Genomic DNA, 19,269 nt, shown 5'->3' with positions numbered 1-19,269 from the left:
CACTGCCGCCCCAGGCCCGCGCGGGGCGGGGCTCCCGGGCTCAAAGGCTCTTTATTCGGGGGGAACGCAAAGCTTTCTGGGAGCAGAAGTTGTTCTGGGCGCCAAGTGGCCTCCAACCCTGTGGCCGTGGGCTGGGCGGTTGTGGCTGAATGCGCGGGGTAGGAGTAGGGGGTCCGGGGTAAAGGTGGGTGGGAATGGACAGGATGTGTAGACTTGGGGCGGGGTGGGAGGAGTCGAGGCACTGGGCAGCACGCAAAGGGCTTCCACCCCCACGAGAACACTGAGCTGGCACAGTGGGTTCACATCCCAGCGCCACTACCAGTCGTGTGACTTTGAATAAGTTACTTCTCTGTGCCTCAGTTCTCTTATCTGTAAAATGGGGATAGTAGTACCTGTCCAATAGGGATGTGGTGAAGTCAGAGGAAATATTATATGTAAAGCCCAGAGTTTGACATATAGATTCCACTGCTGCCGTAAGGATCAAACAGCACTGCTCTCTGTTCCCTCCCGCCTCCCCCCACTCCCGACCCTGTGCTCCAGCCTCACAGACTCCTCCCTGCGTCCTGGGCTACCCCTGCACGAGGCTATGACTTCCCTCATGGTCTCCTTTGCTCCTGAAGTGACGGTTAAGAGCACCAGCGTTAGAGTTATCGTGCATGATTTCAAATCCCCCTCCATTTCTTACTAGCCTGGAACCTTGGACAAATTGGTCACTCTCTGTGCCTCAGTTTCCTCACTATGAAACGGGACTAATAAGAAGAGCACCCCCTCAGCACACCTGTTGTGAGCCCCAAATGAGCTGTGTGTATACCACCAACTGCAGTACCTGGTAGGTAGGAAGCAGTCTCTGAGTATTACCCATTATTTGTATTACCTATCCTCCAAGGCTTAACCCAAAGATACATCCTCTGAATTTTCACCATTTGTGATTCTCTTCCCCCATCTGTTCTCCCACAGTGGTTTCTCCATATGCCAACATTGCAACACTTGGCACTTTTCACTTTGCATTGTAGTTGAAATTGTTCTGATTTGCCCATTATGAATTCTTGAAGGCAAAAAACCTGTTTGGCTCACCTTTGTGCCCGCGTGGTACCCAGCACTGGGCCTTGCCATTGTAGCTTTTACTAACTCTCATTTCCTTCCGGGGCGGGGTGGGGAGGGCAGAGAGGGAGAAGGTGGTGATGCCTACCTGAGGGTTGGCAGTTGTGTAAGAAGTTGAGCAAGTAAGACTTGTTTTTAAAGGCCCCTTCCTCCACCTGGTTTTCTCCTCTGTCTTGGGCCTACTGTAATGAGAACTTCACACCAGATGTCAATTTGCCCCGTGAGAACCAGGGGAGCTGAAGCAGACTTCTTCAAAGTCGCTTCTGCTTTAAGCCTTGGGGGTGGGGTTATGGGGTGGTGAAGAGGCTGGAAGAGAGACACTGAGTGCAGGGTTAGTGAGATTTGGGACAGCAGCGCTGTTCACAGCATTTAGTCCCTGGACAGGGATTCAGGTTCTGGGCTCGGTTAACGTCTGCTGAATTCAGATATTTACCTCAGTTTTTACTGAGGACCCACTGAGCTGCCTGACACTGTGAAGGATAGGACATGATTTCATTAGGGATGGAAAGAATGTTCTCAAATGCCTAAATATTTTGGAGATATAAATGACTATACAAGAAGTGCCATAAACCAGGTGAGAACAGAGATGGTACCTTCTTTAAGGTGGTATCTCCTAGAACCTCGCATGCAGTCGGAGCTCAAGACGTATTTTTTTCAGTTGAATTGAGGCATTTACACTTGAGATGTGTTTTGAGGGATCTGAATAGACTAGGAACAGGAAGGACCTTCAAACTTCCTTCCTAATGTACTTGGCGAAGAGGCTGACCCTCCACCTTTAAAATGTGAGCTGATAATCATAGTATCTGTCACACTGCTCAATTCAAATGTGTGGATTATGGACTGGTGAGAAGGGGGGCCCAGAAAGGACCTTGAGGCCAAATATGAAACAGGAGACTCATAATCAGTCCTACACACCTTTGACCTTCAACATAACAAAAGGTCCCATTTTTAGGAAGGCAGAGAGACTAGAGTGAGAATGGGATTTTTTGTTTGGTTGGGGTTTCTTTTTTGTTTTTTTTTTCTAGAATACCTCCACCATTGCCTTGTAAAAGTCTTGAAAAGTCATCTATGTTTATTAAAATCCTTAAATCAGTGCTACTCAAAGGATAGTCCAAAACTGGGATCAGTCCACAAACTGTTTGTTTCTGGTCCAGATGAGGAGAGTAATAGAATTGAGAGTGTTTAGAAATGTTTGTAGTAATTTGACATTGTTGTAACAACCAAGCCATGATCAGTGGGTTTGCTTTTGTACACTTTTGTTACTTAATTTTTCTAGAAATTAATTTTTTTTAATTGTACGGAAGTACTGACCTATAACAAATTGGGGAAAAAAAGCTGGTCCTTCACCAGGATTAGTTTAAGAAGCACTTAATGCATTCTTGTGAGGTAGGCAGGTTCCAAGATGACTTCTAGTCCCCCCCTTTCCTCGAGTGTGGGCTGGACCTGGTGACTTGCTTCTAACAAATAGAATATGGCAAAAGTGATGGGATGTCATTTCCAAGATTAGGTTACAAAAAAACTCAGTGTCTTCTGTCTTGCTTACTATCCTAGTCAGGCTGCTATAACAAAATACCATAGAACTGGGTGGCTTATAAACAGCAGAAATTTATTGCTTATAGTTCTGAAGGCTGGAAGTACAAGGTCAGGGTGCCGGCACAGTTAGGTTCTGGTGAGAGCCCTTGTCTGGGTTGTAGACTGCTGGCTTCTGATTGTATCCTCACAGGGTGGAGGGGGCAAGGGAGCTCTCTCAGCTGCTTTCTTAAGGGCACTTAGCCCATTCATGATGGCTCTGTACTCATCACCTAATCACCTTCCAAAGGCCCCACCTTGTAACACCATCATCTTGGAGGTTAGGTGTCAACACATGAATTTTGGGGGATAAAAGCATTCAGACCATAGCACTACCTTCTCTCTCCATCTCTTGCTCTCTCCCTCTTGGAGAGGGCTGCCATGTTGTGAGGATCCTTATATAGAAGCTCATGTGGCAAGGCACTGGTGTCTTCAGCCAACAGCCAGTGAGAACCTGAGGCCTGCCACAGCCATTTGAGCGAGCTTAAAGCAGATCCTTCCCTGGTTGAGGTTTGAGATGATGGTAGCCCTAGCCAACTCCTTGATCGCAGCCTTGTGAAAGACCCAAGCCAAAGGATGTATCTAAGCTGCACATGGATTCCTGACCCAGAAATGACTCTAAGATAATAAACGTTTCAAGCCACTAAGTTGTGGAGTTAATTTGTTACACAGCCTAGTTAACGAATAACCTGTGTCAGAAGTGGACATCAGACAAGTGGAAGGAAAAACTAAAGATGCGACTGCAGTTGTGTAGTATGGTTAGTGATATTCTCCATGAATAATTTATAACTGTGAAGTAACATTACAGTAGTACATTCTGGGCCCTTCATGCAATAATCTGGCTTACCCCTATAAATATAAGATTGTAACTTGGCATGAAAGATATCAGTAAAACATTGGCACTGTCAGCTGGTGTGAGGTGAGCACAAGTATCAGTATCTTCTCCCACGGCAATTTCTTTTATCTATCCAAAATAAGCAAGAAAGAAAACAGGTCCGAATATTGGCATCCTTCTTTTAGAAAGTTTCTGCTAATATTAGCTACAAGAAATTTAAACTCATGGTAGAAATTCCAGGGTTAAGCAAAAAAAAAAAAAAAAAAAAAATCCAGGATTAATAGCGTATTAAAAATCTAAGACATAAATTAAGATATGTCATATTATCTAGGAGGAAGAATTAAGCATAGCTAGTCACTAGAATTTAAATGACTCTGCAACTGTTGAGACATTTTGCCAAAGGCTTCTGCAAAATCGGTTCATGAATGGCCTAATTTGCAATCTAATATCTACCAGTCTTGGTGATGATGAATCAACTGATACTTCATGAAGAGGAAGAGTTTATCCTCATTCTCTTATTAGTCTATAATCTTTTGAAAGCTGCTCTGGACTTTGGGATGGTGATGATCACCATCTGTATGTTCACACATGGCATTCATTGAAGGAGCTGCGATGTACTGAACACTGCTCTGTGCTGGGACCTTTCCAGGCACAATCTCATTTACCACTCACAGCAACTCCATGAAATAGGTATTACCTCCATTTTTTATTATCTAGATAAGGACACTGAGGTTCAGGGTCATGACACCCTGTGCCCACAGACATGCCGGTGGTAAATGGCAGAGTCAGAATTCAAATGCACAGTCTCTCCACTTTCCACTGCAGTTCACACCTCCTCTGGGCTGTCTGGCTTGTTTATTCATGACTCAACCTCCTGCTCCTGCAGGAGAGAATGCCCTTCCTCAATCACTGCATTCTTCCCACAGCTTTTGAAAGCGTAAAATCTGCTCACAGTTTATCTTCTCTGCAGAGTTTCAGGGGAAATGAAGTATTGGTTTTGTCTCTCTGTACGATGCTCCACCTTCTTGATCTTCTACACAAAAATAACCATCTCTGTATTTAGAGCACCCTGTGTGGTTTGTCTCTTTGGTGATCCCTGCACAGTTTTGACTCCTATGGATCCATGTCAGCCTCAATTACCATCAGTGACAAATCAGGCACCCATTTGGTGACAGTCATTGGGATACAAAGACATGTAAGACAAGAGCTTACAGTCTTATTAGGGAAGCAGGATGTGCACAGGGTGAAATGCATGCCACTGATCTGGGGGCATAAGGCTCCTCATGTGAGAAGTATGTTTAAGGCCAGGCCTGTGCCAGGGAACTCACAAGCTAAACAGCTTTGCTGCCCCCCACCTAGTCTCTGTGGTGTGAATTCTTACATTCAGGTCAAGGTTCCAAAGTTTGCAGTTGCTCTGTGTGTGTGTGTGTGTGTGTGTGTGTGTGTGTGTAAGGGGATTGCAGGGACAGAAAGGAAATGAGGAAGAGAGGTCTAGGGGACATTGGAGTGAGGCCGGTCGGCAGGGAATGAGAAATCTACAACAAGTTTGCAGTAGAGAAATTTGGGAGCAAAGGGGAACTGCCACTGCCAACCCTCGTCCTGTCTATCACATCCAGGATGCTGGACCCCTAAGCTATCGTGGGCCTGTTCTGTTTAACCACAAACCTAGTCAGCGTGGTGAACCACTATAATAAACAACTCCCAGATTCAGTGGCTTAACCCGATGAAAGTTTACTTTCTTATTTCACAGTCCAGAAGAGGGGTTAGGATCAGGGGAGTCTGTGCTCTTTGGGGTCGTTTGAGGACACAGGACCTCTTCTTATGTGGCTCTGTCCTCCTCTGGGTCCTCAGCATCCTCTCCATTCAGCTGGCATATGGAGAAAGAGAGTAAAGAGCAAGCAGAGGATGATTTTATGGGCCAAACCCAGAAGTGGCCCCCGTGACTTCCGCTCACATGCCATTGGCCAGAACTTGGCCATGTGGCCTCACCTAAGTGCAATGGAGGCTTGGAAGGTGGGCCTAACTGTCCTCCCAAGACCAAAGGGAAAGGGTGGATACATGTCTCTGGCACATCTGTCCCTTGGTCTTATTTTGCATTCTATTCATTCAGAAACCATCTACTCAGCACTACTGGGTATCTAGCTCTTTTTGACTAAAAATATCATTTTAGCCACTCATAGGCAATTGACACACAAATGCAAAACTAGAATGGCTTGTTCAAGGTAGAGAAGCACTTCACACTGACAGTCTGAGTGTTTAAGAAATGCTGACTGAAGCAACATGGATGGACCTAGAGATTATCATACTAAGTGAAGCAAGTCAGACAGAGAAAGACAAATATTATATGATATCACTTATATGTGGAACCTAAAATATGACACAAATGAACTTATCTGCGAAACAGAAACAGACTCACATAGAGAACAGACTTTTGGTTGCCAAGGGGGAGGGGGTTTGGGGTTAGCAGATGCAAACTATCAATATTATACATAGAACGGATAAACAACAAGGTCCTACTGTATAGCACAGGGAACTACATTCAATATCCTGTGACAAACCATCATGGAAAAGAATATGAAAAAGAATGTATATATATGTATGAATCACTTTGCCATATAGCAGAAATTAACACATTGTAAATCAACTATACTTCAATAAAATTAAATTAAAAAGAAAACAGAAATGATGCCTGATGAGGATGGTCAAAGCCGATGGTGCATACGTGGTGAGAGCTTGGGATTCCACAGTCTAGTCCCAGCTTGGCCCAAGCAAGTCATTTTGGGAAGGGCACCTACATCTCTGGATGCTGTGCCTCTCACCTGCACAGTCAGAACTTGAACTGGACAGGTTTCTAAGTTCCCTTCTCACCTTGAGTGTCCCTGAAAGTCTTGGTGACCACTGATGACTTATGTTAGATTACTACCAAATTCGGGCACTTGGCGGTGACCACTGCGCAGACCGGACTTTGGCTCGCTCGCAACTCATTCTGCTTCCTCTGCAACCATGTCTGACAAACCCGATATGGGTTAGATTGAGAAATTCAATAAGTCGAAGTTGAAGAAAACAGAAACGCAAGAGAAAAATCCACTGCCTTCAAAAGAAACGATTGAACAGAAGCAAGCAGGTGAGTCGTAAATGAGGCGTGTGCTGCCAATACGCACTGTTCGTTCCACAAGCATTGCCTCCTTATTTTACTTCTTTTAGCTGTTTAACTTTGTAAGATGCAAAAAGGTTGGATCAAGTTTAAATGACTGTGCTGCCCCTTTTCACATCAAAGAATGGAAAACTACTAACAACAAAGGCCGCGCCTGCCTCTCCTGTCCGCCCGCCTGTCTGGCTGGCAGGGAAGGAAAAGAACTTGCATGTTGGCGAAGGAGGAGGCTGGGTGGGACGACAGTGAAATCTAGAGTAAAGAGCAAGCTGGTCCACAGTGTCCTGCGGGCTGTAAAATGCAGTTTAATCAGAGTGCCATTTGTTGTTGTTCAAATGATTTTAATTATTGGAATGCACAATTTTTTTAAATATGCAAATAAAAAGTTTTAAAACCTGAAAAAAAAATTACTACCAGGTCTGTGTTCTCACTTAACTATGAGGCTATCAGACCTAAAGCACCACCACACAACTTTAGAAAAGAAAGCACGGGGCTTCCCTGGTGGCGCAGTGGTTGAGAGTCCGCCTGCCGATGCAGGGGACACGGGTTCGTGCCCCGGTCTGGGAAGGTCCCACATGCCGCGGAGCGGCTTGGCCCATGAGCCATGGCCATTGAGCCTGCGTTTCCGGAGCCTGTGCTCCGCAATGGGAGAGGCCACAACAGTGAGAGGCCCACATACCGCAAAAAAAAAAAAAAAAAAAAGAAAGCAAAAGATAATACACTCCACTCTTAACCATCTCCAACTAGAAGAAGAATCTGAAAGGCACCTCTCTCTGACAAGTTTGCATCTTTGTGATGCATCTTCCTTACTTTTTTTGCACATGCCCCATCTGATGACATTTTGAGTCTAACACTCCCATTGATCTTCACTCTCCAACTTTACACTATTTGATGATAGGGAAACAGCACATAAGTTGGGTTGTGGGGAAAGTCACTGATCATTCACAAAGTAGAAAACCCAAGCAACCACCATTGAGAATTAATATAAGTGCAGTTTACAGAGGACTGATGTATTGCTCCTTTGCTATAAGAAATTCGTTTTGAAGCCAGTGACCCTGATCATTATTTAATAAGTTTGACGGTTTTTAAAAATTATCTAACGGAGGTTTAGTTTAGCACCTGAACTCTCTCATTTGCTTAATCATTTCCCTTAAGCATATTTGTATTTTTGATAGCAGCTATAATGTTCTCTTTACTAATTCACATCATTAACCAATTCCTGCCCAACTGTTTCTTTGTCCCTGCTGGTTTTCTCTAATTCCTAGTTTTATCTTCCTGAATTCTGGAATCGCTATCTGATCTTAACTCAGCAGCAGCTTTCTGATTGCCAAACTATTGATACAAGAACAGAAGGCAGGGCTTCCTGGGCCATCTAGATCTGCTTCTAAGCCCCTGCCAACCTCTGCCTGCCTTCGCCCACCTTTTAAAAAGGTATATACTAGTCATAGTTTCTGCTTGCTGACCAAATGTTGTCTATGATATTGTAGTAGGTTGGATAGACACCCCCTGATTTCATGTCACCACACAAAACCTCAGACTGTGACCTTTTTTGGAAATAGGGTCTTTGCAGATGTAACTAAGGTAAGGATTGAGGTGACATCATACTAAATTAGCATGAGCCCTGAATCCAATGCGAGTGTCCTTTTAAGAGACAGACAAGGACACACACACCTATAGAGAAGGAGGTGATGCGAAGACAGAGGCAGAGATTGGAGTTAATGCTGAACAAGCCACCAGAAGCTGCAAGAAACCAGGAAGCATTCTCCCCTTGAGCCTTCAGAGGGAGCACAGCCCTGCCCGCAGTTTGATTTCAGACTTTCTGGTCCCTGGAACTGTGAGAGAACACATTTCTGTTGTTTTAAGCCACCAAGTTTTTGTGTGGTAATTTGTTATGGCATTTCTAGGAATGTAATACACATTTTACAATTTTCCTTCTCTTTTTGTTTTGTTCTTGTTATTTAGAAGAATGATTTTTGTCCCTGCGTAAAGACGGGGATACTCTGGGTACTGTCATGTTCATGGCAACCTCAGAGGCAGGACAGAGGAAGGAGCGTCGCTGAAACAGGAGTTACGACATTAGCACTCAGGAGGCCTGTTCAGGGAAGGGCAGATGGGTGGGTGGCTTGTCTTGGAAACCACCTGAACCCTGGGCCTCATCCTTGTGTCTTACCTTCAAGGCTCCATCTGCACTGACTCTTGTCCTGTTCCCCACCTCTCACCTGCTGGGAGGCCCCAGCAAAACGCTGCATCAGGCTTTTGTAAGAGAAGTTGATAAAAACTTATCTGTGACTTCCTTCCTACAAACTTGAAATAATTTTCAGTTTTCCTCCTGATGATAGAAGTAATAAGTGCTCCTTGTAAAACAACACCAACAGATAAGAGAGAAAGGAAATAGAAACTTGAAATCACCTAGAATTTCCCCACCCAAGATAACTACTTTTCTAACGTAGTATACACACCTGTATTTATATTATTTTATAAAAATTTTTATAATTTATATAATACCATGTAATTTATATAACAATTTTTATTAAAATAATGTTTTTGTAACAAATTGTTTTGTAACTGCTTTTTAAAAACCACTATAAGCAAATATAGTTCCACATTGTCATCTTTATAAGCTGCAAAATATCCCAGAACACAGATGTGCCTTGATTTAGTTAAAGAGTTTACTACTGATAAATGTTTAGGTTGTTGTCATATATTTTCACTATTATAAACAACTTTACAATAAACTTCTTTTAGACATAGTTTTGGGCACATATCTGATTATTTATATAGCATAAATTCCCCCAAATTTTTGAGTGAAAGAATATAAACTTTTGGAGGAGTTAGATATAGTCAGCCAATTACTCTCCAGAAAGGACCATGTATGATGAGTTTCAGTCCTTTTCATCAGTATACCCTAATTTTGAGTTACAGTAAATATTCCCTAATTTTCTGAATAAAACTATCATAACCTTGCTGTTACTAACATCTAGATTAGAAAGGCTCTTAAAAAAAAGGGTTTCATACAGTAATTGGAATTTTTTTGGCGCGTATTTTCCTTCAGTTGTCTCCTTTCTCCCTTTCTGTCTTATTTCTGTTTGAAAGTGCTTTGTGATCAGTGTGTTATTTACTACTTTGTGACTCTTACAAGCATCAATAAACCATGAACATGACTCACCCTGATGTATGTCTTTCTTAATTCAGTGGTAAGTGCACCCAATTCCATTGCACTACATATCTCCAAACCTTCAGGTTTGAGTTAGGAAGAAACAGTATCTGGATCTGTTTCCTGCAGAAGTGTCAATATTTGCTAAAACAAAGAGCTGGAACTACCCCCAATGGAGCGCCATCTGTCCCTGTCTTTGAGAGGCTGCAGGAAAATCCTGTCACGGCCAAGAGATGGTTATTTGGCAAAACTGATACTGAAATTCAGCAAGGTGGCTTTCAGAGGTGAAACAGGCTGATGTAAAGAGAGACTTTGCTGTGTGAAAACGGGAAGTTTAGAAATGTGTTTCATTTTTGAATCTATAAACTAAGGATTATTTACTTTACCAAAAGAATTCCCATAGGAATCTTTTAATCAGCAGGATCACCTAGCTGATTTAAACATTCTGGTCATGAACATGTTATTTTCTTGTACAGCTTTTCAGGAAGTAAGCAGCTGGTAAGATGAGACACAGCTTCCTTCTCAGAGTCTCATTATTTCAACTATGCTGTTTCTTAAGCAGATAAGCTCCCTACTTTGTTCTACCACATGTGGAAGCTCAGTTCTGTTGCAGTTTTAGGGTGGAGGCATAAGACACAGAGTCCAGCTTCTGAAGTATGGTTAGTTGCCTGACTTGGGTTCCAAATGAAACCTGGTCACCTGGCTTGCTTTGGAGAAAACCCAGATTCCTTTGAACAGCAACCTGAAGAATAATTGAAGAGATCATCTCAGGTCGGAATGAAATTCTTCAAAATACATTCGACGGCTTTCAGGGCCCAGTCCTCCTCCTCCAGAGTACTGCTCAGTGGGATGTTTGCCACTTAGAATTTCAGTCCATCTGTGTATTGTCCAGCTCTCCCCTGAGAACACATTCATTTGGGAACCTCAAACATTCCATAACATTCTTATGATTCCCCACTTTATCCAGCTATGTCACTTCTTCCAAGTTTATTTACAGCAGATGCTGCCAGCCCTCAGTGGGACCTTCACCTAATCTCATTCTTCTCAGGAAAAGAGCAGTCACCCCAGCCCCAAGAGGGCTGTAGGCCACCTCCTCTAGCTGTCTCTGCTGTAGGCTGGAATGAACCAGGAGGACAGCTCTTCCCACACTGCTCTGCATCTTGGACATCTTGGCCCAGGTTAACTAGATCCAGCTAAACCAGAGGGTCTTGGCCACTATGGAAACATATATTTCAGCCCCCAAAGATACAAGGGTATGTTTCTCTAATGGCTTTTTATATGGACTAAATTTATGCTTTCATTCAATAAATACTTAGTGAAAATTACTATGCATCAGGCATTGTTCTGAGAACGTGTTTCTGTGAATAAAACAAAGCCCCAGGTTTAATGGAGTCTGTAATCCACTGGGGGCAGACAGACAATAAATAATTTATCAGAGGGTGATACATGCTAAGAAAAATGAATAAATAAAGCAGGGAAAAAGGGTTGAAGGGGAGGAGAGTGATGGTGGGTGTACGGTGCACACACCCGTGTTACATAAGGAGGGAGACATGGAAAGTCTGACCTGCAGGAGGTGAGGGAGAGCGCCAGGCAGTTCAGTGGGGAAAAGCATAACCCAGCTAGTGAGAATAGCAAGTTCAAAGGTCCTGAGGCAGAAGAGCGCCAACTGTGTTCAAGGAATAAGGGGAGGCCATGTGGTAGAAGGGAGAGCAGTATCCGGTGCCAACTCACGCTGGACATCATAGCATGGTGAAGATATTGTATTTTACTCTGAGTGGGATGGGGAGCCAGCAGAAGATTTTGAACAAGAAATTAATACATGTAAGACACTTCAAACACTGTGCACAGTAAGTACTGAAAATTCTAGCTTTTGCTTTTACTTTTCCTGACTCTAAAGGTAACTAACCTCCATTCTGCGTTATGAGAATGATAAGTTTTAGCCTAAAATATGGCACAAAGGAGAGGAGTCCTGATCTGACAGATCAGATTTGTGGTTACCAGTGGCCAGGGGTGAGGGGAGGAGGAATTGGAGGAAGATGGTCAAAAGGTACAAACTTCCAGTTATAAGAGAAATAAGCACTAGGGATGTAATGTACCACATGATCAATATAATGAGCACTGCTGTGTGTTATAGATGAAAGTTGTTAAGAGAGTAAAGCCTACGAGTTCTCATCACAAGGAAAAATTTTTTTCTATTTCTTTAATTTTGTATCCATATGAGATGTTTACTAAACATATTGAGATAATCACTTCACCATGTAAGTAAATCAAATCATTATGCTATGTATCTTAAGCTTATCTGTATAAGTTCTGTATTTCACTTATACCTCAATAAAACTGGAAGAAAAAACCTCATTAATATTGAAAAATCCTGATCTTACAAACTTTAGGTCCAATTTTAACATCCTACATTTACAAAGAGGATTGATGATTAGAAAATTACCTCATGTACAGGACTAGGTTCTTTTCATCTGCTGCTTGGCAAATTATTTTCTTTCTTTCTCTTTTAAAATTAATTTATTTATTTATTAATTTTTGGCTGCGTTGGGTCTTTGTTGCTGCGCACGGGCTTTCTCTAGTTGCGGCGAGCAGGGGCCACTCTTCGTGGCAGTGTGTGGGCTTCTCATTGCAGTGGCTTCTCTTCTTGTGGAGAACGGGCTCTAAGGGTGTGGGCTTCAGTAGTTTTGGCATGTGGGCTCAGTAGTTGTGGTTCGTGGGCTCTAGAGCGCAGGCTCAGTAGTTGTGGCGCACGGACCTAGTTGCTCCGCGGCATGTGGGATCTTCCCAGACCAGGGATTGAACCTATGTCCCCTGCATTGGCAGGCGAATTCTTTTTTGTTTTTTTTTTCAAAAAGCAGAAAAATCATTCTTATTTTTTATGCAAATGCAGCATATTATAACTCTCCGTTCTACACCTTATTTTTCTTACTTATTGATGTGTCTTAGCGTCCTTCCCTATTAGTGCCTTTTTTTTTATACAGCAGGTTGTTATTAGTCATCCATTTTACACATATCAATGTATACATGTCAATCACAATCTCCCAATTCATCCCACCCCCCCCACCCCCGCCACTTTCCCCCCTTGGTGTCCATACGTTTGTTCTCTACATCTGTGTCTCTATTTCTGCCCGGCAAACCGGTTCATCTGTACCATTTTTCTAGATTCCACATATGTGCGTTAATATACGGTATTTGTTTTTCTCTTTCTGACTTACTTCACTCTGTATGACAGTCTCTAGATCCATCCACGTCTCAACAAATGACCCAATTTCGTTCCTTTTTATGGCTAGTAATATTCCATTGTATATATGTACCACATCTTCTTTATCCATTCGTTTGTCGATGGGCATTTAAGTTGCCTCCATGACCTGGCTATTGTAATTAGTGCTGCAATGAACATTGGGGTGCGTGTGTCTTTTTGAATTGTGGTATTCTCTGGGTATATGCCCAGTAGTGGGATTGCTGGATCATATGGTAATTCTATTTTTAGTTTTTTAAGGAGCCTCCATACTGTTCTCCATAGTGGCTGTATCAGTTTACATTCCCACCAACAGTGCAAGAGGGTTCCCTTTTCCCCACACCCTCTCCAGCATTTGTTGTTTGTAGATTTTCTGATGAAGCCCATTCTAACTGGTGTAAGGTGATATCTCACTGTAGTTTTTATTTGCATTTCTCTAATTAGTGATGTTGAGCAGCTTTTCATGTACTTCTTGGCCATCTGTATGTCTTCTCTGGAGAAATGTCTATTTAGGTCTTTTGCCCATTTTTGGATTGGGTTTTTTTTTTAATATTGAGCTGCATGAGCTGTTTATATACTTTGGAGATTAATCCTGTGTCCACTGATTCATTTGCAAATATTTTCTCCCATTCTGAGGGTTGTCTTTCTGTCTTGTTTATGGTTTCCTTTGCTGTGTAAAAGCTTTGGAGTTTCATTAGGTCCCATTTGTTTATTTTTGTTTTTATTTCCATTACTCTAGGAGGTGGGTCAAAAAAGATCTTGCTGTGATTTATGTCAAAGAGTGTTCTTCCTATGTTTTCCTCTAAGAGTCTTATAGTGTCCAGTCTTACATTTAGGACTCTAATCCATTTTGAGTTTATTTTTGTGTATGGTGTTAGGGAGTGTTCTAATTTCATTCTTCTACATGTAGCTGTCCAGTTTTCCCAGTACCACTTATTGAAGAGACTGTCTTTTCTCCATTGTATATCCTTGCCTCCTTTGTCATAGATTAGTTGACCATAGGTGCATGGGTTTATCTCTGTGCTTTCTATCTTGTTCCACTGATCTATATTTCTGTTTTTGTGCCAGTACCATATTGTCTTGATTACTGTAGCTGTGTACTATAGTCTAAAGTCAGGGAGTCTGATTCCTCCAGCTCAATTTTTTTCCCTCAAGACTGCTTTGGATATTTAGAGTCTTTTGTGTCTCCATACAAATTTTAAGATTTTTCGTTCTACCTTTGTACAAAATGCCATTGGTAATTTGATAGGGATTGCATTGAATCTGTAGATTGCTTTGGGTAGTATAGTCATTTTCACAATATTGATTCTACCAATCCAAGACCATGGTACATCTCTCCATCTGTTGGTATCATTTTTAATTTCTTTCATCAGTGTCTTATAGTTTTCTGCATACAGGCCTTTTGTCTCCTAGGTAGGTTTATTCCTAGGTATTTTATTCTTTTTGTTGCAATGGTAAAAGGGAGTGTTTCCTTCATTTCTCTTTCAGATTTTTCATCATTAGTGTATAGGAATGCAAGAGATTTCTATGCATTAATTTTATATCCTGCAACTTTACCAAATTCATTGATTAGCTCTAGTAGTTTTCTGGTGGCATCTTTAGGATTCTCTGTGTATAGTATCATGTCATCTGCAAACAGTGACAGTTTTACTTCTTCTTTTCCAATTTGTATTCCTTTTATTTCTTTTTCTTCTCTGATTGCCATGACTAGGACTTCCAAAACTATGTTAATAATAGTGGTGAGAGTGGACATCCTTGTCTTGTTCCTAATCTTAGAGTAAATGCTTTCAGTTTTTCACCATTGAGAATGATGTTTGCTGTGGGTTTGTCGTATATGGCCTTTATTATATTGAGGTAGGTTCCCTCTATGCCCACTTTCTGGAGAGTTTTTATCATAAATGGGCATTGAATTTTGTCAAAAGCCTTTTCTGCATCTATTGAGATGATCATATGGTTTTTCTCCTTCAATTTGTTAATATGGTGTATCACATTGATTGATTTCCATATATCGAAGAATCCTTGCATCCCTGGGATAAATCCCACTTGATCATGGTGTATGATCCTTGTAATATGTTGTTGGATTCTGTTTGCTAGTATTTTGTTGAGGACTTTTGCATCTATGTTCATCAGTGATATGGGCCTGTAGTTTTCTTTCTTTGTGACATCCTTGTCTGGTTTTGGTATCAGGGTGATGGTGGCTTCATAGAATGAGTTTGGGAGTGTTCCTTCCTCTGAAACTTTTTGGAAGAGTCTGAGTAGGATGGGTGTTAGCTCTTTCCTAAATGTTTGATAGAATTCACCTGTGAAGCCATCTGGTCCTGGACTTTTATTTGTTGGAAGATTTTTAATCACAGTTTCAATTTCATTACTTGTGATTGGTCTGTTCACATTTTCTACTTCTTCCTGGTTCAGTCTTGGAAGGTTATACCTTTCTAAGAATTTGTCCATTTCTTCGTGGTTGTCCATTTTATTGGCATAGAGTTGCTTGCAGTAGTCTCTTAGGATGCTTTGTATTTCTGCAGTGTCTGTTGTAACTTCTTTTTCATTTCTAATTTATTGATTTGAGTCCTCTCCCTCTTTTTCTTGATGAGTCTGGCTAATGGTTTATCAATTTTGTTTATCTTCTCAAAGAACCAGCTTTTAGTTTTATTGATCTTTGCTATTGTTTTCTTTGTTTCTATTTCATTTATTTCTGCTCTGATCTTTATGATTTCTTTCCTTCTGCTAACTTTGGTTTTGTTTGTTCTTCTTTCTCTAGTTCTTTTAGGTGTAAGGTTAGATTATCTATTTGAGATTTTTCTTGTTTCTTGAGGTAAGCTTGTATAGCTATAAACTTCCCTCTTAGAACTGCTTTTGCTGCATCCCACAGGTTTTGGATTGTCGTGTTTTGTCATTTGTCTCTAGGTATTTTTTTATTTCCTCTTTGATTTCTTCAGTGATATCTTGGTTATTTAGTAATGTAGTGTTTAGCCTCCATGTGTTTGTGGTTTTTATATTTTTTCCCCTGTAATTCATTTCTAATCTCATAGCATTGTGGTCAGAAAAGATGCTTGATATGATTTCAATTTTCTTAAATTTACTGAGCTTGATTTGTGACACAAGATGTGATCTCTCCTGGAGAATGTTCCGTGTGCACTTGAGAAAAAAGTGTAATCTGCTGTTTTTGGATGGAATGTCCTATAAGTATCAATTAAATCTATCTGGTTTATTGTCTCATTTAAAGCTTGTGTTTCCTTATTTATTTTCATTTTGGATGATCTGTCCATTGGTGTAAGTGAGGTGTTAAAGTCCCCCACTACTATTGTGTTGCTGTTGATTTCCTCTTTTACAGCTGTTAGCAGTTGCCTTATGTATTGAGGTGCTCCTATGTTGGGTGCATATATATTTATAATTGTTATATCTTCTTCTTGGATTGATCCCTTGATCATTTTGTAGTGTCCTTCCTTGTCTCTTGTAACATTCTTTAAAGTCTATTTTATCTGATATGAGTATTGCTACTCCAGCTTTCTTTTGATTTCCTTTTGCATGGAATATCTTTTTCCATCCCCTCACTTTCAGTCTGTATGTGTCCCTAGGTCTGAAGTGGGTCTCTTGTAGACAGCATATATATGGGTCTTGTTTTTGTATCCATTCAGCAAGCCTGTGTCTTTTGGTTCAGGCATTTAATCCATTCACGTTTAAGGTAATTATTGATATGTATGTTCCTATGACCATTTTCATAATTATTTTGGGTTTGGTTTCGTAGGTCTTTTTCTTCTCTTGTGTTTCCCACTTAGAGAAGTTCCTTTAGCATTTGTTGTACAGCTGGTTTGGTGTTGCTGAATTCTCTTAGCTTTTGCTTGTGTGTAAAGCTTTTGATTCCTCCCATCAAATCTGAATGAGATCCTTGCCGGGTACAGTAATGGTTGTAGGTTCTTCCCTTTCATCACTTTAAGTATATCATGCCACTCCCTTCTGGCTTGTAGAGTTTCTGCTGAGAAATCAGCTGTTAATCTTATGGGAGTTCCCTTGTATGTTATTTGTTGTTTTTCCCTTGCTGCTTTCAATAATTTTTCTTTGTCTTTAATTTTTGCCAATTTCATTACTATGTGTCTCGACCTGTTTCTCCTTGGGTTTATCCTGTATGGGACTCGCCGCATTTCCTGGACTTGGGTGGCTATTTACTTTCCCATATTAGGGAAGTTTTCGACTATAATCTCTTCAGATATTTTCTTGGGTCCTTTCTCTCTCTCTTCTCCTTCTGGGACCCCTATAATGCGAATGTTGTTGCGTTTAATGTTGTCCCAGAGGTCTCTTAGGCTGTCTTTATTTCTTTGCATTCTTTTTTCTTTATTCTGTTCCACAGCAGTGAATGCCACCATTTTGTCTTGCAGGTCACTTATCCATTCTTCTGCCTCAGTTATTCTGCTATTGATTCCTTCTAGTGTATTTTTCATTTCAGTTATTATATTGTTCATCTCTGTTTGTTCTTTAATTCTTGTAGGGCTTTGTTAAACATTTCTTGCATCTTCTCGATCTTTGCCTCCATTCTTTTTCCAAGGTCCTGGATCATCTTCACCATCATTATTCTGAATTCTTTTTCTGGAAGCTTGCCTATCTCCACTTCATTTAGTTGTTTTTCTGGGGTTTTATCTTGTTCCTTCCTCTGGTACATAGCCCTCTGGCTTTTCATCTTGTCTATCTTTCTGTGAATGTGGTTTTTGTTCCACAGGCTGCAGGATTGTAGTTCTTCTTGCTTCTGCTGTGTGCCCTCTGGTGGATGAGGCTATCTAAGAGGCTTGTGCAGGTTTCCTGATGGGAGAGACTGGTGGTGGGTAGAGCTGGCTGTTGCTCTGGTGGGCAGAGTTCAGTAAAACTTTAATCCGCCTGACTACTGATGGGTGGGGCTGGGTTCCCTCCCTGTTGGTTGTTTGGCCTGCGGCAACCCAGCGCTGAAGCCTACCTGGGCTCTTTAGTGGAGCTAATGGCAGACTCTGGGAGGCCTCACGCTAAGGAGTACTTCCCAGAACTTCTGCTGCCAGTGTCCCTGTCCTCTCGGTGAGCCACAGCCACCCCCTGCCTCTGCAGGAGACCCTCCAACACTAGCAGGTAGGTCTGGTTCAGTCTCCCCTGGGTTCACTGCTCCTTCCCTTGGGTCCCGATGCACACACTACTTTGTGTGGGCAGGCAGATTCTTAACCACTGCGCCACCAGGGAAGTCTCCTTGGCAATTTATTTTCTAAAAAACTTATTATGGACATTTTCAAACTTAATACAAAATTAGATAGAATACCCAGTTTCAAGCAATTATCAATTAATGGCTAATGTTGTTTCTTCTGTATTACTATTTTCCTCTCCCTCCTCACAATGAATTACTTTACAGCAAATCCCAGACATATCTTTTCATCTGTGAATGCCTCAGTATATAGCTCTGAAAATAAAATCTGTTTTGCTTTACCATAAGACCCTTATCACACCTACAAATTTTTTTTTTTTTTTTTTTTTTTTTTTGCTGTACGCGGGCCTCTCACTGTTGTGGCCTCTCCCGTTGCGGAGCACAGGCTCCGGACGCACAGGCTCAGCGGCCATGGCTCACGGGCCCAGCCGCTCCGCGGCATATGGGATCCTCCCAGACCGGGGCACGAACCCGTATCCCCTGCATCGGCAGGCGGACTCTCAACCACTGCGCCACCAGGGAGGCCCCCACACCTACAAATTTAATGGTAATTCCTTAAGATCATAAAAAATCCAGTCAGTCATCAGATTTTCCTGGTTTTCTCATTAATGCTTTTTAAAAATAGTTGATTTGTTTAAATTGGGATCCAAAGATGCATGTTGCATTTGGGTGTTAGGTCTTGTAAATCTTTTAAAATCTGACCATTCGTCCTTCCTGTTTGTTTTCTTGTCATTTATTTCTGAAGAAACTTGGTCTTTTGTTCCTTAGATGTCCCTCATTTTGGGTTTTGCTGAGTGCCTCCCCATGGAGTTGTGAATATGTTCCTCTTTCCCCTTGTTTTTCCTGTAAACTGGCAGTTGGCTCTAGAGGCATAACCAAGTTGGATTTTTTGGCAAGACTACCTCATGGGAGGTGCTGTGAACTTCCTGTTACACCCCATCAGGAGGTATGTCCTGCCTCGCTTTCTCTTTCTCTTATATTTGGTAAAATACACATAACATCAAATTTACCCTTTTAGCCACATCGAAGTGTACAATTCAGTGGTATTTAGTACATTCACCATGTT

The 19,269-nt window shown here is 41.6% G+C and overlaps 1 protein-coding gene across 1 annotated transcript; it reads left to right on the top strand.

Moving 5' to 3' along the window:
- Positions 1-6,508: 6,508 nt before the first annotated feature.
- On the top strand, positions 6,509-6,640 carry LOC309810339 (thymosin beta-4-like; the record flags this gene model as incomplete). Its single annotated transcript, XM_082632305.1, is given in 2 exon segments — positions 6,509-6,532; positions 6,536-6,640. Coding segments are annotated over 2 exon segments (129 nt in total).
- Positions 6,641-19,269: the final 12,629 nt, after the last annotated feature.

This window comes from Mesoplodon mirus, assembly GCF_964341445.2.
Source record: "Mesoplodon mirus genome assembly, chromosome: 9".
NCBI lineage: Eukaryota > Metazoa > Chordata > Mammalia > Artiodactyla > Ziphiidae > Mesoplodon > Mesoplodon mirus.
The sequence above is the reverse complement of the archived record's forward strand: the minus strand, read 5'-3'. Positions and strand labels throughout refer to the sequence as shown.